We start from the raw sequence: 19,027 nt of genomic DNA, 5'->3' as shown, positions 1-19,027 counted from the left end.
CTTGTATCATTTGTTAGCCGGAAAAGAAGAAAGAAGTCGTTGGCACTACGTATATGAAGCTGGTAGAAGGTCTAAATGGGCCGGTGTTGCCCCTATAAAGGATACATAATGTAATACTAGAGAGAGAAGTACGGGGTTATTGGCACTCAACCTACCTATGAATAGATAATATATAAAATATGAATTTTATTATAAACTTGTTAAAATGCAGTAAATGTTAACTGCTATCAACACTACATCCCCACAAAAACCATTAGTGAATTAAAATACTGTGTGTCACTCCCCTGTTTCCTGGCCGATATCAGGAAGCATCGGCTTCAGGTGACAGGAGTGACACAGTGGCAAAACCAATTACTTAAATGAGCAACAGACGCGTTTCCGCCGTAAACCGGCCTTTCTCAATGTTGACTTATGTGTAAATGGTTGAAAATGAACAAGCCGAAGCGTTCCAAGCTCCTGCCTTATAAACCTCCTTCAATATTTACATAGCCAATCAAGATTAGCCTTGCGTTACACACCTATATTTTCGTCATCCAAGTGGGCGTGTATAAGGCTACTAACTTTAATGTAATTGGCTGTAGGACCGGAGGTGTATTCGGAGCTGCTATACTGATACACACCTACTATTTAACATTACATGAACCAGTTACGGGAAAGTTATATTAGAGGATCATTCAAAAATAAATATATGTTTTAAAATAGTGAAATTTGGGTACATTCTTTGATGTTACTGTTGGAGGATGACTTCACATGATACCGATCTAGTATGAATATAAATACTTGTGATTTATACAAGATTAAGAAAGGGAGTATTGCCATTAGTGGTTGCTATACTTAAAGGGACGGTGATATCTGTCCAGTGATATTAACTTTGACTTACATATGTGATCTTCTTAAGAAAAATAATAGGCTGTAATAAACCTATAGAAGTAAAGTCAATCTTAATTTATAGTAAGTGTACCCTAGTTTTTGAAATAAGCGTAGGTATATGCTAAAGTAAGCTGTTCATAACTTAAGGTACACATTGGGACATATATGTTTTTAAAGTGAATCATCTTTTCATAGTAGTCATTTAAAAACTATATATGTCTAAACTATAATAGAAGATGCTGTGTACAACAGGATATATAAAGATTGCATCATATCTCTGATGAATTAATAACAATTGCCAGTTATACTTAAATGTAAAACATTGCATTAAATATCACTAAAAAGTTTACTAATCCCTTAAAGCAATACTGTTGCAATATAGACTCCTATAAATACATAGGTAAAGCTTGTTTTAACATATTCATTTATAGCTATGAAATCTAAATAATAGGAGTAGACTTATGTTAACTGTTAATTTCAATAATAACACTGATATTATATTTTCAAGTAGTACTTGATATTGATATCTTATATTATTTCTATACATAATATGTACAGGTAAACATTGTTATATTATAAAAAAAGTATGATATTGAATCATACAATAGGGTGCGCTATATTATGCAAGGAGAATTGTGCGTGGTTTATATACTTGTGTGTCTACAAAAATAAATAGAAATCGTGAATCTGCTAGTGCTCATACAATGTTCATATTGTAATTGTGTTAGCACTTATGTGAAAAAATTAAATTTAGCGTTACAAAAACGTTCTTTGGTGTAAATCGAAGAAACTTATGTGTCCATAAATAAAATATTCACAAAAACATATGGTGTGTACTCAAAAAAAACCTCCAATTAAATGTCAACAAATAGACTGTGCAAAGAAAGAGTGATATAATATTAATAATATAGTAAAAAAAATATATTAAAGATTAAGAATAAAAATACAAACGAATTTGATTTCACAGTAAAGTCCACAGCATATAGGAGATAGGTGAAATAAACGCTGTCAGAATCTGTAATTCTGGAAGGCTGCTCCACTCCAAACCGGTGGTAAGTCGGGTAAACTGTAAAATTGAGAGCACAAAGAGAGAGCGCCTAATGGTGTAATATCGTCGAGATCAAAATGATACAAACAAAAACAGTATCTGCCAAGTGGATACTCACAAAGAAGTTGGCACTAGCAAGTAGTGCATACAGGCGGGCTGACCTTTGTACAGCAGTCAGTACGCTGAATGTGTGGAAGTCGTATCGGAGATCTGTTATGATAGAAAGGAAACACAAAAGACCAATGGTGCAATATCGTCTGAACCCAGATGGACACGAAAAAGACACAGTATCAGCAAGATGTATACTCACAATGGAGTTGGCACTCACAAGTAGTGCATTCAGGCAGGCTGACCTTAATACAGCAGTCAGTACGCTGATTGTTTGTAGCCGTTATCGGCTCAGGCTTGTCCTCTGCACACAGCGTGTGCACTGGATTATCGGCTGTGGCTCAGCTGTTCTCTGGTAGGAGGAAATCCTCTGGGTGTGACGTGAACAAACCAAAATATGCACCTGGAGCTTAGTGGAAGTTCAGAGCATACACAGTGCATACAGGTTGTTATTCAGATTTGTTAGTAACAGAATAAAAACAAGTGACTAAAAAATATATTTAAAATCACCGGTACGAAAAAAGGAAGTCAGCGGACAAAATGCTGGGTAAAAATAATTAAAAGGGAATTTATTTGGAGCTAAATACAACGCGTTTCTCGGCCGATAATGCTCACTGGCCGTTTCATCAGGTAAGTATAAAAGTATAGCGGGAAAACAACATTTAAAAATACATAGGAAGGTCATGATTGGTTGGGACATCCACCAATAAATAACCAGACATTTTGTTACATTTTAAAAACAATATTACGCTGACATCCTAAAAGAATACTTTTGTTGCATGCAATAACAAAATTCATAGTTGGTTTGCAAATAGAAAAAATTCCACTGTGTCTAATTAGAAACAATGTTAAAAAATATTATATTATTAAGAGCATCGAAAAAAACCTTTTTGTGGTAAAGTGTACAAAATACTCAGCAGCTTTTGTAATCATGTCATAATGAAGGGGATGACAATAAAGAGACTTAATGAGGCTATGAGAACTCTAACAGTAGAATATCAATTTGATAATTCTACAGTATACTCAGATCTAAGTGTTCGATGTACTCAACAAGTATCTGCAACTGTATTATGAGTACCAAAGCACCTAGGGGTGAACTGGATATAAACAACACATATTGACGCTCACTAATTGATTTTGAGATAAATATATCTCCATGTACCTACAAGGAATGACACAATATAACTAATATTGTATATTTTAAAGTGAAATGAACGTTTGTTGTGTATATTCTATTGTTGACCTAACAACACAGGTAGACTATTTCCAATATCGACAATAAAACTGAAATGTGTTGGGTACACGACATAGGGTAGGGCATTTTCTAATATTGTGTTCGTTAGTTGAATGCTGCCAAATCCAAGTTTGAATTCAAACCTGAGGGCCATAGGGTATTCAACTTGTGAATCCAGAAGGTTTCACGTTGTCTTAATTTGATAATTCTATTGTAATCTGTTGAAGGAGGGATGTAATCTATGGGATAAAATGTGAAAATTTCAGGATTGCCCTGATGCTTGTTAAGGCAATGTTTTGGTATACTGTGTTTTACCTTTTTCTTTTTACAATTTTTACAGTTGCGTAAATGCTCTCCCCACCGGGTTCTGGCTTTTCTTGAGGTGCGACCCACATATTGGGCCCCACAAACGCATTCAAGGACATAGATTATGAAGATAGAATTGCAATGTAAAAATTTCTTTATAGGAAAAATCTCCCCAGTAGTTTTAGAGGAAAAATTCTTCATACCAGATGGTATATATTTGCACGTGTTACAACCTCTTTTTCCACATTTGTAGACTCCTATGTGACTAAGAAAATTTGTATTGTTAATGGATTTTTTGTTAGAAAAAATATGTTTAACTTTTTTACTGGGAGCTAGCTTGCTCCTCAGAGTTGGAGCCCTAGTATACACGATTCTTGGATAGCCATCTACTTGATTTTTTAAGATGGGATCTTTAAGTATTATAGGCCAATGTTTGTTTAGAATCTGTCTAATCTGTTTATAATTATTATTATATTGAGTAATAAACAATGGACTTGCTGAAAAGTTATCCTTCTCTCTTTTTTTGATGATCTTATTCTTATCGAGTAAAGTGTCTCTGTCTAAAAGTCTGGCCTTATCTCTACATGAAATCAAAAGGTCATTAGGATATCCTTTGTCAAGGAATCTTTGGTAGATAATTTTACTCTGTGAGTCAAAGGATTCTAACGATGAACAATTACGTCTAATTCTCTCGAATTGGCTAAAAGGGATGTTTGATAGCCAACTGCTATGATGATTACTTTTGAAGTTTAAATAACTATTGCTGTCTACTTTCTTAAAGAATGTTTTTGAACAGAGATTTCCTGACTGGTCCCAACTTAATGTCAGATCTAAGAAATCTATTGTCTGCTTGTTGATATCAGCAGTGAAAGACAAACCAAAGTCATTTTGGTTGAGAGAAGCAGCAAATAATGTTGCTGAGGAAAGGTCACCTCTCCATAAAAAAATCAAATCATCAATGTAGCGGCCATAGAACACCAGACTCGCCCCGGCAGGGGAATTGTAGATATATGTATCCTCAAAAATTCCCATAAAGATGTTAGCAAAGCTGGGGGCGAATCTGGTGCCCATGGCCGTACCTTTGATTTGCAAATAAAATAAATCCTGAAACAAAAAATAATTATGTTGTAGAATAAATTTAATGCATTCTACAATGTACTCTTTTTGAAAGAAAGGCATATAGTGGTCTTCATTTAATTTCATCAAAATTGTCTGTAAACCTAGCTCGTGAGATATGTTAGAGTAGAGAGAACTAACGTCACAGGTGATCCATACTTGTTCACCATTATTTTTGAATTCCTTGATTTTATTAAGTAAATCCGTACTATCTTTAATGTAGGATATAATAAGATAGATTATATGTTAAGTTATCGATCCTAGCGATAATTGGTCGACCGGGAGGATGTTTAAGATCCTTATGGATTTTTGGCAAATGGTAATAATGTGCCACACTTGGGTTACTAACTTTAAGAAAATTCCTTTCATCTTTATTTAGAATGTTGAGATTGGAACCTCTTTCAATCAATATCTGATATTCTTTTAAAAAGATAGATGTGAGGTCTGTTTTTAGAATTCTATAGTAGTTATTATCGTTAAGGATCCTTTTGGCCTCTGATAAATAATCACAAAGATCTTGTATTACTATTCCTCCTCCCTTGTCAGCATCCCGTATGATGATATTGGGGTTGTCTGCAAGGGAGGAGACTGCCTTCCTTTCACCTTGTAGTTTGTAAAAATTCTTCTTCGAAAATTTAGAAGAAATTTTTTCAAGGTCATCAATTACCAAATTATGGTAGATTTCTACATATTGGCTACATCCCAATGGAGGAGAGAATGATGATTTCATTTTTACGTCAGTATGAATAACAAACTACAAGGTGAAAGGAAGGCAGTCTCCTCCCTTGCAGACAACCCCAATATCATCATACGGGATGCTGACAAGGGAGGAGGAATAGTAATACAAGATCTTTGTGATTATTTATCAGAGGCCAAAAGGATCTTTAACGATAATAACTACTATAGAATTCTAAAAACAGACCTCACATCTATCTTTTTAAAAGAATATCAGATATTGATTGAAAGAGGTTCCAATCTCAACATTCTAAATAAAGATGAAAGGAATTTTCTTAAAGTTGGTAACCCAAGTGTGGCACATTATTACCATTTGCCAAAAATCCATAAGGATCTTAAACATCCTCCCGGTCGACCAATTATCGCCAGGATCGATAACTTAACATATAATCTATCTTATTATATCGATCTTTTTTTACAGAAACATGTTGTTGGCCTCAGATCCTACATTAAAGATAGTACGGATTTACTTAATAAAATCAAGGAATTCAAAAATAATGGTGAACTAGTATGGATCACCTGTGACGTTAGTTCTCTCTACTCTAACATATCTCACGAGCTAGGTTTACAGACAATTTTGATGAAATTAAATGAAGACCACTATATGCCTTTCTTTCAAAAAGAGTACATTGTAGAATGCATTAAATTTATTCTACAACATAATTATTTTTTGTTTCAGGATTTATTTTATTTGCAAATGAAAGGTACGGCCATGGGCACCAGATTCGCCCCCAGCTTTGCTAACATCTTTATGGGCATTTTTGAGGATGCATATATCTACAATTCCCCTGCCGGGGCGAGTCTGGTGTTCTATGGCCGCTACATTGATGATTTGATTTTTTTATGGAGAGGTGACCTTTCCTCAGCAACATTATTTGCTGCTTCTCTCAACCAAAATGACTTTGGTTTGTCTTTCACTGCTGATATCAACAAGCAGACAATAGATTTCTTAGATCTGACATTAAGTTGGGACCAGTCAGGAAATCTCTGTTCAAAAACATTCTTTAAGAAAGTAGACAGCAATAGTTATTTAAACTTCAAAAGTAATCATCATAGCAGTTGGCTATCAAACATCCCTTTTAGCCAATTCGAGAGAATTAGACGTAATTGTTCATCGTTAGAATCCTTTGACTCACAGAGTAAAATTATCTACCAAAGATTCCTTGACAAAGGATATCCTAATGACCTTTTGATTTCATGTAGAGATAAGGCCAGACTTTTAGACAGAGACACTTTACTCGATAAGAATAAGATCATCAAAAAAAGAGAGAAGGATAACTTTTCAGCAAGTCCATTGTTTATTACTCAATATAATAATAATTATAAACAGATTAGACAGATTCTAAACAAACATTGGCCTATAATACTTAAAGATCCCATCTTAAAAAATCAAGTAGATGGCTATCCAAGAATCGTGTATACTAGGGCTCCAACTCTGAGGAGCAAGCTAGCTCCCAGTAAAAAAGTTAAACATATTTTTTCTAACAAAAAATCCATTAACAATACAAATTTTCTTAGTCACATAGGAGTCTACAAATGTGGAAAAAGAGGTTGTAACACGTGCAAATATATACCATCTGGTATGAAGAATTTTTCCTCTAAAACTACTGGGGAGATTTTTCCTATAAAGAAATTTTTAAATTGCAATTCTATCTTCATAATCTATGTCCTTGAATGCGTTTGTGGGGCCCAATATGTGGGTCGCACCTCAAGAAAAGCCAGAACCCGGTGGGGAGAGCATTTACGCAACTGTAAAAATTGTAAAAAGAAAAAGGTAAAACACAGTATACCAGAACATTGCCTTAACAAGCATCAGGGCAATCCTGAAATTTTCAAATTTTATCCCATAGATTACATACCTCCTTCAACAGATTACAATAGAATTATCAAATGAAGACAACGTGAAACCTTCTAGATTCACAAGTTGAATACCCTATGGCCCTCAGGTTTGAATTCAAACTTGGATTTGGCAGCATTCAACTAACGAACACAATATTAGAAAATGCCCTACCCTATGTCGTGTACCCAACACATTTCAGTTTTATTGTCGATATTGGAAATAGTCTACCTGTGTTGTTAGGTCAACAATATAATATACACAACAAACGTTCATTTCACTTTAAAATATACAATATTAGTTATATTGTGTCATTCCTTGTAGGTACATGGAGATATATTTATCTCCAAATCAATTAGTGAGCGTCAATATGTGTTGTTTATATCCAGTTCACCCCTAGGTGCTTTGGTACTCATAATACAGTTGCAGATACTTGTTGAGTACATCGAACACTTAGATCTGAGTATACTGTAGAATTATCAAATTGATATTCTACTGTTAGAGTTCTCATAGCCTCATTAAGTCACTTTATTGTCATCCCCTTCATTATGACATGATTACAAAAGCTGCTGAGTATTTTGTACACTTTACCACAAAAAGGTTTTTTTCGATGCTCTTAATAATATAATATTTTTTAACATTGTTTCTAATTAGACACAGTGGAATTTTTTCTATTTGCAAACCAACTATGAATTTTGTTATTGCATGCAACAAAAGTATTCTTTTAGGATGTCAGCGTAATATTGTTTTTAAAATGTAACAAAATGTCTGGTTATTTATTGGTGGATGTCCCAACCAATCATGACCTTCCTATGTATTTTTAAATGTTGTTTTCCCGCTATACTTTTATACTTACCTGATGAAACGGCCAGTGAGCATTATCGGCCGAGAAACGCGTTGTATTTAGCTCCAAATAAATTCCCTTTTAATTATTTTTACCCAGCATTTTGTCCGCTGACTTCCTTTTTTCGTACCGGTGATTTTAAATATATTTTTTAGTCACTTGTTTTTATTCTGTTACTAACAAATCTGAATAACAACCTGTATGCACTGTGTATGCTCTGAACTTCCACTAAGCTCCAGGTGCATATTTTGGTTTGTTCACGTCACACCCAGAGGATTTCCTCCTACCAGAGAACAGCTGAGCCACAGCCGATAATCCACGCTGTGTGCAGAGGACAAGCCTGAGCCGATAACGGCTACAAACAATCAGCGTACTGACTGCTGTATTAAGGTCAGCCTGCCTGAATGCACTACTTGTGAGTGCCAACTCCATTGTGAGTATACATCTTGCTGATACTGTGTCTTTTTCGTGTCCATCTGGGTTCAGACGATATTGCACCATTGGTCTTTTGTGTTTCCTTTCTATCATAACAGATCTCCGATACGACTTCCACACATTCAGCGTACTGACTGCTGTACAAAGGTCAGCCCGCCTGTATGCACTACTTGCTAGTGCCAACTTCTTTGTGAGTATCCACTTGGCAGATACTGTTTTTGTTTGTATCATTTTGATCTCGACGATATTACACCATTAGGCGCTCTCTCTTTGTGCTCTCAATTTTATTGTTATATTATGTTTATTATTATCCGGCATGGAAAATTATTTTTTCAATAGATCTTCTTATTTTAGGTCTTTCTATATATTAGGATGACTTTATATAATCTTATAATATTAATAATGATAAATACTTCTTAGGTATTAATAATAATTATGTGAAAAAAGAAATTATTTTACTCTTGTTAATCGTCTTTTCAAAGACGAAAATCCTTTCTCTACATACTGACATTTGTGTCAAATATAATGCCAATCAGAGCAATGGATAACAGTCACAAACAGAAATTAATCTGTGATGTCAATATGTTCCTATAATAGAGTATATAGAGGCCAAGCTATTGTTAATATGGTATTGCATCCCTCACTAATGTTACTACACTTTTTTATGTAATTGCTTATCCATAGTATCCAAAGTGTAGATTGGTTATAGTCTTATTATTTGGACAAAGCACACAAATATTTTTAATCTCTACTTAGAGTTTCTCTTAATTGTGTAAATAAATATCAAATGATATGGAAAATATAATAAATTTTCTCTTATTCTTACGTGTGATATAATTTAAAGATAGACCCAGTAGTTGTTATATTCATTCATGCCATGTGGTATGACTGTATTCAGATTAAATATCCATTTAGTCTCCATCTTCAAGAGTCTCTGTTCTGTTCCCCACCTCTAATACCTGGTCATAATCTTTCCAAACCCCAGCATTTGAAAGTTTTGAGATTTCCATTATGTGAGTGTAGAAAATGTTTTGCTACACTTGTTATCATTTTCCCTTTTCCCACATCTTTATATACTGTTCTTATATTGCTCATATGTTCTATCATACGGGTACCAAGACTTCTAGTTGTCATGCCAACATAATGTAATTTACTGTCTTACTTGTAGTTGTAATTTATATTAGTACTTTTACAATTGATGAAATCCTTTATGTACCAAGTATTGTCAAATCTGTCAGTTATAGTCTGTTTCTTAATCATATGTTGACAGACTACACAACTTCCACAGGCAATAGAGCCTTTATATAGAGGGTCTTTATTAGCATTTCTGTCAAAATGGCTTCTTGTCAGACAGTCATTAAAATTCTTTGCCCGTCTATATGTAAAGGAAGGTACGTCTGGTTTTATTGTCTTGATAGCGGTTAACATTTACTGCATTTTAACAAGTCTCTAATAAAATTCATATTTTATATATTATCTATTCATAGGTAGGTTGAGTGCTAATAACCCCGTACTTCTCTCTCTAGTATTACATTATCATGTGTTGGCCATCAGCAAATGGTATACTATAAAAATACATACATTTACTGTGAACTCTTAGTAGCAGGAGCTGAAGCTTTACAATTTGTGCACATAGAAATGATGTGCACAATTTGATAATGGAAGTAAATTAGAGAGTTTGATTTTGACTTTAGTATCCCTTTAAATGTAAATATTAAAAGTAAAATCACATTTGACTTACTTGATTATACTGAGCATAATTGTAATTCTTTTGTTTTATGTTCTTTTTAGGGTGCTTGTCTCCTATGGGTTCCTGGTAAAGGAACTACTCTGTTTGCTGTTTTTTATACTTTGGGGAATGTTGCATCACTTTGCAGGTATGGCATTGTCATGTTGTGTAATTTGGTTGAAAAATCCATGTATGCCCAGATGCAGAACTTGTTTTCACTTTCTGTGGTGAGATAATTATTTATGTTTTTTTTTTTTTTTTAATTTATTCTGCATGTCATTTTGAAATTACATTTTTAAATTAGGCAGCTGCACTAAATCACCTGCTCAATTGTAAAATTGTTTTGCAAATTAACTGCAGAGGGAATTTTTTTTTTTAATTTGTATCTTGAATAAATTTTTGTTTCTTTTGCTCTTGGTCTAACATCACATAATTATAAGGTAAAATTATAGTAATAAAAAAGGTGCATTGTTCAAAAGAAACATCTTACATTTAGGAGTCACAGCTCTGTAGTCCGGGAAAAGGCTAGGGTATGGGGTTGAAAAATCCCTTAGAGCCAGTCAACAATCAATGCACTTCCACTTTGCAGTGCTTTTATGTATTTGACTTTTCTTTTCAAACAGAGCTTTATACTGGCTTCACTGTTTTAAGGAAAATTTGCAAAGTGAAGCCAGAGCAAAGCGCTGTTAAGTGAACAGCCTGATGTGGAGCAGAGCTGCAAAGCAAAAGCACTAACAGTTCCTGCATGTGCCCTGTTCTTTCTGCAGACATACAGCATTTTCTGAGATGACATCTCAGATCACTGCATGTTCTGCCTTGGGGAATTTATATACAGCTTAATATTTCATAAGTAAAATTTAGATACGGATATAAGGGCACAATTTGGGTGGCTAAGTTTGGGGTTAGTGTAGTTTGACGTGGTTAGTTCACTCAACTCTTTAGGGGAAAAACAACAATTAAGGGGTCACTTTTACAAAAACCTGCAATTAAACAATAATCACATAAACATATAAATGATTATTTCAAATTTAATTTAAAAGTTGAGAACAGTGGAACAACAGTGGAGAGGAAAGGGAGATGGAGCCAGTACAGAAAAATAGTTCTGACTAAGAATTGTCAACCCAACTGTAAACTACTGTACAGTATTTCGGCACAAAAATAAATAAATCATAATGTGTACAATAACTCCTACTGCTGAAAGAATTCTAAAACTGTGAAATTATTTCTCACCTTAACATCTTTGATCCAATTTCTTCCGAGTTCCTGCTATCTAATAACAGGAGCAAACCCAAATCGGGGTTGTCCTGCTTTGAATGCCCAGCCAATTAGAGCTGAATAATGATGTAATTGCTGAAAATGCAAAATGGTCCGCAGAAAGAGCGGGACACATGCAGGAACTGTTTACGCTTTAGCTTTGGAGCGGTTTTCCCTTCAAGCAGCTCTGTGCTCCGGCCAGAGTGGCGCTATTTGATTAGAATTGTCAAATACGGGGCAGTAGGTTTTTTGTTTTTTTTCCCCCCTCAACCCCTAGCCTTTCCCTGGTCTGCAAGCTGTGAATGTAAGATGTACTTGTAAGCAATGCACCCTTTTTATTACTACATTGTTATTTTATAATTGTAAGACCAAGAGCAAAGAAAACAAATTTATTTGAGATATTTTAAAAACAACAAAATGTCTTTGTTTCTCTGCAGCTAATTTGCAATGTAATTTTCAACTGCTGCAGAAAGTGAAAAAAAATCTGGTGGGTAATGAGCTAATTTTTTGTTTGCTACACAAATTATCATTAAAACAGTATTATGCATTTAATTTGTGCTTTGGATAGCTTAAAGGAATTGGATATTTTTTCCATTCTCTTTTTTAATGATTCAAGTTTAATTTAGACTTTAATGTTCCTTTTAAAAAATAAAAAAAAGATGCGATTTGTTTCAATGAATACAAAAATATCAGGTGTGTTCTTCCTGCAAATGATCACCGTCTGATCTGTAATACTTACTAACGCTTGCATGTAAAGGGAGCATTTTTAGTACCAATCGACCAATGAGCATTAAAAAGTGCAAAAGTGATTAGTCAAATCCTACACTCTGAACAAATATTATTCGTATTTGTTTGCTTATTGTTAGCGCTGGAGCACAACATTCACCAGGCATGTTTTATTTAAGTGAGCTGAAAGAAAGCAACAAGAAAATAAGCGACTGATTAAGTAGCACTGTGTATGTATGATGGGTATGCTGATAATTATAGCAAATATTAACACTAAGGGCCCTATGATCTAAAGTTCTCTGCTCAGGCGAGATGATCTAAGAAGTCTCGTCTGTTCGAAGAGCTCCCTCCAAAGAATTTTTTGAAATGCAAATTTTGTATTGAGAGATGCTTATCTCACTATGCAGGGCTCTGGAGGTAAAGGAGAGACCCCTTTATTACAATATAAGTTGTAAAAAAAAAAATCCCAAAGATTTTGCGTGATTTCTCTCTATGCCAGCAAGTTTTTTGATAATTGGGCCTTTAAAATATAACATTGTCATATGAACAATGAACAAAGCTGATAGTTATGTTTGTCTGTATGTTGTATTGATGTTAGCAATATGGTCTACATAACAATGGTTTAGAAGATGTTAGACTGTCACTGCACTGTTTATAGTTAATATAGGGTTTTACTTATGCATTGTCTTAATTGTAGCTTGTTATTTTAATACTGTGAGTCAACCGTTACACTGTGGTTTTCTACTTGCATTTTAGGGGTAAAACATGCATGCTTCAACACACACACATACACTTTAAAAAACAATAAATGTGAGTTAGTGAAAATACATATTTAGAGGTCCATGTATGAAGCAGCAAAAGTTACTCTGGAGCCCTTGCGAGCCTGCTTCCTGTAATGTTATTAGACCGCTGCGCCTAACTCCAAGCAAACTCACTTGCTTGGGGTGATTGACAGACCCTTCTCTCGCTTGAGAGAAGGGGTGGGCATTGCACACTCATCGGAGTGTGTAATAATGTATACGGGCCTGCATACAAACAGATCCGCAGCCCATATGGAGTGTAACCTTGATGACAACTTCTAAAGTTGAGAAGATTGTCCACACACCGGTTAATACACAGGGCCCTTAGAAATATTGTCATAAGTGTGGAATCTGTTTTCCCGTTTGTTTGTGTATCTGTCTTGTATGTCCCTATTATTATATGAACAAAACTGACAAAGCACAGTAAGTTTGTGTTTTCCGTTGGTATACCACAATAGCATAAAATCAGATAAATAATTGAGACAATATTTACAAGTTATTGGTCCGTGATATACCAGTTTCAAGAAAAGGATGTATCTAAACTAACTGCAACTCCTATTTTTAATACGCCTATGTATCTCTGTGTCTTATCACTAAAGTTTGGTCTTTTTAGCTGTCTTTCCTTTTACTTTCCTGCCTAGCCTTGCCTCCTGATATTTACTAAAGTTTTGTAAACAGTGTTAGGCCATGTATTTATTCAGTAAAATGTTTAACATATGAATACAATCCTTAGTTTATTATTAATAAAATGTATAATTTTAGTATTATAATGTGTGTGTATAATTATATTACATACATTGAAAGTGTATTGTACAGATTCATACGGAATTACAAACCAATGTTTACAAGCAATAAACTCAAAGTAACCCAGCAAGTATGCCACATTTTTGAACAGTGTAAATATTAAAACCTATACACAGGTATAGATCTACAAATGCAAATTAAACATAGAGAGGAAGCAGAGTCGGAAACATTTAGTAATAGTTTCCACAGAAACTGTAGTTAAAAGCCCATTAGAACACACACCACTCCAGCAAGCCTGTGAATAACACATTCTTATGCCTTCAAAAACAGGAGTGGTGCAGGTCTAAATAAATATAGCTGCAGCAGTATTTTCTGTTAGGAAGCTTTGATCATCTCACAGAAGGAGGGAGTAGGCTCACAGTGTTATGAACTTTGTTAACATTAATCCCTATGGATCTCACCATCCATGTATTCTCTAAAGCAGTGCTTCATGATTTATGTACTAGAGTGCAGGTGAAATAATCAGCTATTGGGTGAGAGCAGGTTAGTAACCATGGCTACTGATCAGCTGATTATTTCACCTGTGCCCTAGTCCAGATATCATGCAAATATGGCCTGTTGATGTGTCTTGAGGACTGGAGTTGAAAAACACTGCTCTAAAATCAGTGTTATTGCTCATGACAACAAAAACACGTTTGTGAGGATGCTAGGTGGTTTAGATGTGAATATTATTTCAAGTCGTAAACAAATGATCACCCAACAGCTTAGATGTAGAGGTCTGCCTTCCAGACTGATTGCGTAAATGAATGTGCCATTTATAAATAGTAGTTTATGAATTTATATATAAATCTGTTAAGTTATAAAGTAGAAATTTAAAATAGGTATGATTGTTTGTTTAATTAATTGCAGCTTGAGTAAAATCCATACTAAACCACATTAAGAGAAGAAAAGATGGGGGAGGGCTTGTGTTCGCTATTCTATATTTTCTTTCATGATTCAGATAGAGGATGCAATTTTAAGCAACTTTCTAATTTACTTCTATTATCAATTTCTCCAACATAGGTGTGTCCGGTCCACGGCGTCATCCTTACTTGTGGGATATTCTCTTCCCCAACAGGAAATGGCAAAGAGCCCAGCAAAGCTGGTCACATGATCCCTCCTAGGCTCCGCCTACCCCAGTCATTCTCTTTGCCGTTGCACAGGCAACATCTCCACGGAGATGGCTAAGAGTTTTTTGGTGTTTAAATGTAGTTTTTATTCTTCAATCAAGAGTTTGTTATTTTAAAATAGTGCTGGTATGTACTATTTACTCTGAAACAGAAAAGAGATGAAGATTTCTGTTTGTAAGAGGAAAATGATTTTAGCAACCGTTACTAAAATCGATGGCTGTTTCCACACAGGACTGTTGAGATGAATTAACTTCAGTTGGGGGAAACAGTGGGCAGACTTTTGCTGCTTGAGGTATGACACATTTCTAACAAGACTTGGTAATGCTGGAAGTTGTCATTTTCCCTATGGGAACCGGTAAGCCATTTTCTTAGTTTAGTATAAGAATAAAGGGCTTCACAAGGGCTTTAAAGACTGGTAGACATTTTTCTGGGCTAAAACGATTACTTTATAAGTACATTTAGTGGATTATTACTATAAATAGTTCTTTTAATCTTGGGGATGTATTAAAAAAACGGCAGGCACTGTATTGGACACCTTTTTCACTGGGGGCCTTTTCTAGTCATAGGCAGAGCCTCATTTTCGCGCCACTAATGCGCAGTTGTTTTTGGAAAGCAAGTCATGCAGATGCATGTGTGAGGAGCTAAGAACCACTGAAAAAGCTTATTGAAGGCGTCATTTGGTATCGTATTCCCCTCTGGGCTTGGTTGGGTCTCAGCAAAGCAGATACCAGGGACTGTATAGGGGTTAAATGTAAAAACGGCTCCGGTTCCGTTATTTTAAGAGTTAAAGCTTTCAAATTTGGTGTGCAATACTTTTAAGGCTTTAAGACACTGTGGTGAAATTTTGGTGAATTTTGAACAATTCCTTCATACTTTTTCACATATTCAGTAATAAAGTGTGTTCAGTTTAAAATTTAAAGTGACAGTAACGGTTTTATTTTAAAACGTTTTTTGTGCTTTGTTATCAAGTTTATGCCTGTTAACATGTCTGAACCATCAGATAGACGATGTTCTGTATGTTTGGAAGCCAAAGTTCCTCCCCATTTAAATATATGTGATGAATGTGACATACTGTCCAAACAAAGTAGGGACGATGATGCCACTGATAATGATGTTGCCCAAAATGATTCCTCAAGCGAGGGGAGTAAGCATGGTACTGCATCATCCCCTTCTGTGTCTACACCAGTCTTGCCCACACAAGAGGCCCCTAGTACATCTAGTGCGCCTATCCTTCTTACTATGCAACAATTAACGGCTGTAATGGATAATTCTATTAAAAACATTTTGTCCAAAATGCCCACTTATCAGAGAAAGCGCGATTGCTCTGTTTTAGATACTGAAGAGCATGAGGACGCTGATGATAATGGTTCTGACATACCCTCACACCAATCTGAAGGGGCCAGGAGGGAGGTTTTGTCTGAGGGAGAAATTTCAGATTCAGGAAAAATTTCTCAACAAGCTGAACCTGATGTTATTACTTTTAAATTTAAATTAGAACATCTCCGCGCTCTGCTTAAGGAGGTGTTATCTACTCTGGATGATTGTGACAATTTGGTCATTCCAGAGAAGTTATGTAAGATGGACAAGTTCCTAGAGGTCCCGGTGCCCCCCGATGCTTTTCCTATACCCAAGCGGGTGGCGGACATTGTAAATAAGGAATGGGAAAGGCCCGGCATACCTTTTGTTCCTCCCCCTATATTTAAAAAATTATTTCCTATGGTCGACCCCAGAAAGGACTTATGGCAGACAGTCCCCAAGGTCGAGGGGGCGGTTTCTACTCTAAACAAACGCACTACTATCCCTATAGAAGATAGTTGTGCTTTCAAAGATCCTATGGATAAAAAATTAGAGGGTTTGCTTAAAAAGATGTTTGTTCAGCAAGGTTACCTTCTACAACCAATTTCATGCATTGTTCCTGTCACTACAGCAGCGTGTTTCTGGTTCGAAGAACTAGAAAAGTCGCTCAATAAAGACTCTTCGTATGAGGAGGTTATGGACAGAGTTCAAGCACTTAAATTGGCTAACTCTTTTATCTTAGACGCCACTTTGCAATTAGCTAGATTAGCGGCGAAAAATTCAGGTTTTGCTATTGTGGCGCGCAGAGCGCTTTGGCTAAAGTCTTGGTCAGCGGATGTGTCCTCCAAGAACAAATTGCTTAACATCCCTTTCAAAGGTAAAACGCTGTTTGGCCCTGACTTGAAAGAGAATATTTCAGACATCACTGGGGGAAAGGGCCACGCCCTTCCTCAGGATAGGTCTTTTAAGGCTAAAAATAAGCCAAATTTTCGTCCCTTTCGCAGAAACGGACCAGCCTCAAATTCTACACCCTCTAAGCAAGAGGGTAATAGTTCTCAAACCAAACCAGCCTGGAGACCGATGCAAGGCTGGAACAAGGGTAAGCAGGCCAAGAAACCTGCCACTGCTACTAAAACAGCATGAAGTGTTGGCCCCCGATCCGGGACCGGATCTGGTGGGGGGCAGACTCTCTCTCTTTGCTCAGGCTTGGGCAAGAGATGTTCAGGATCCTTGGGCGCTAGAAATAGTTTCTCAAGGTTATCTCCTGGAATTCAAGGAACTACCCCCAAGGGGGAGGTTCCACAGGTCTCAATTGTCTTCAAACCAAATAAAAAGACAGGCATTCTTACATTGTGTAGAAGACCTGGTAAGAATGGGAGTGATTCATCCTATTCCATTAGGAGAACAAGGGATGGGGTTTTACTCCAATCTGTTCATAGTTCCCAAAAAAGAAGGAACATTCAGACCAATTTTAGATCTCAAGATTCTAAACAAATTTCTCAGGGTTCCATCGTTCAAGATGGAAACCATTCGAACAATTCTTCCTACCATCCAGGAAGGTCAATTCATGACCACGGTGGATTTAAAGGATGCGTATCTACATATTCCTATCCACAAGGAACATCATCGGTTCCTAAGGTTCGCCTTTCTGGACAAGCATTACCAGTTTGTGGCACTTCCATTCGGATTAGCCACTGCTCCAAGGATTTTCACAAAGGTACTAGGGTCCCTTCTAGCGGTGCTAAGACCAAGGGGCATTGCAGTAGTACCTTACTTGGACGACATACTGATTCAAGCGTCGTCTCTGTCAAAAGCAAAGGCTCATACGGACATTGTCCTAGCCTTTCTCAGATCTCACGGGTGGAAAGTGAACATAGAAAAGAGTTCTCTGTCCCCGTCAACAAGAGTTCCCTTCTTGGGAACAATAATAGACTCCTTAGAAATGAAGATTTTTCTGACAGAGGCCAGAAAATCAAAACTTCTAAGCTCTTGTCAAGTACTTCATTCTGTTCTTCTTCCTTCCATAGCGCAGTGCATGGAAGTAATAGGTTTGATGGTTGCGGCAATGGACATAGTTCCTTTTGCACGAATTCATCTAAGACCATTACAACTGTGCATGCTCAGACAGTGGAATGGGGATTATACAGACTTGTCTCCGACGATCCAAGTAGATCAAAGAACCAGAGATTCACTCCGTTGGTGGCTGAACCTGGACAACCTGTCACAGGGAATGAGCTTCCGCAGACCAGAGTGGGTCATTGTCACGACCGACGCCAGTCTGGTGGGCTGGGGTGCGGTCTGGGAACCCCTGAAAGCTCAGGGTCTATGGTCTCGGGAAGAATCTCTTCTCCCGATAAACATTCTGGAGCTGCGAGCGATATTCAATGCTCTCAAAGCTTGGCCTCAACTAGCAAAGGCCAAATTCATAAGGTTTCAATCAGACAACATGATGACTGTTGCATATATCAACCATCAGGGGGGAACAAGGAGTTCCCTGGCGATGGAGGAAGTGACCAAAATAATTCAATGGGCGGAGAATCACTCCTGCCACTTGTCTGCAATCCACATCCCAGGAGTGGAAAATTGGGAAGCGGATTTTCTGAGTCGTCAGACTTTCCATCTGGGGGAGTGGGAACTCCATCCGGAAATCTTTGCCCAAATAACTCAATTATGGGGCATTCCAGACATGGACCTGATGGCGTCTCGTCAGAACTTCAAGGTTCCTTGCTACGGGTCCAGATCCAGGGATCCCAGGGCGACTCTAGTAGATGCACTG

The 19,027-nt window shown here is 36.5% G+C and overlaps 1 protein-coding gene across 1 annotated transcript in view; it reads left to right on the top strand.

Annotated features, from left to right (window-relative positions):
- SFT2D2 (SFT2 domain containing 2) overlaps positions 1-19,027 on the top strand; it is a 267,916-nt gene that overhangs the window by 20,910 nt on the left and 227,979 nt on the right. The window contains exon 3 of the mRNA XM_053706876.1: positions 10,325-10,410. Within this exon, the coding sequence (XP_053562851.1) occupies positions 10,325-10,410 (86 nt within the window). The remainder of the gene's footprint in view (positions 1-10,324; positions 10,411-19,027) is intronic.

The sequence above is a fragment of the Bombina bombina genome, chromosome 3 (genome assembly GCF_027579735.1).
Source record: "Bombina bombina isolate aBomBom1 chromosome 3, aBomBom1.pri, whole genome shotgun sequence".
In the NCBI taxonomy this organism is placed as follows: Eukaryota; Metazoa; Chordata; class Amphibia; order Anura; family Bombinatoridae; genus Bombina; species Bombina bombina.
The sequence above is the reverse complement of the archived record's forward strand: the minus strand, read 5'-3'. Positions and strand labels throughout refer to the sequence as shown.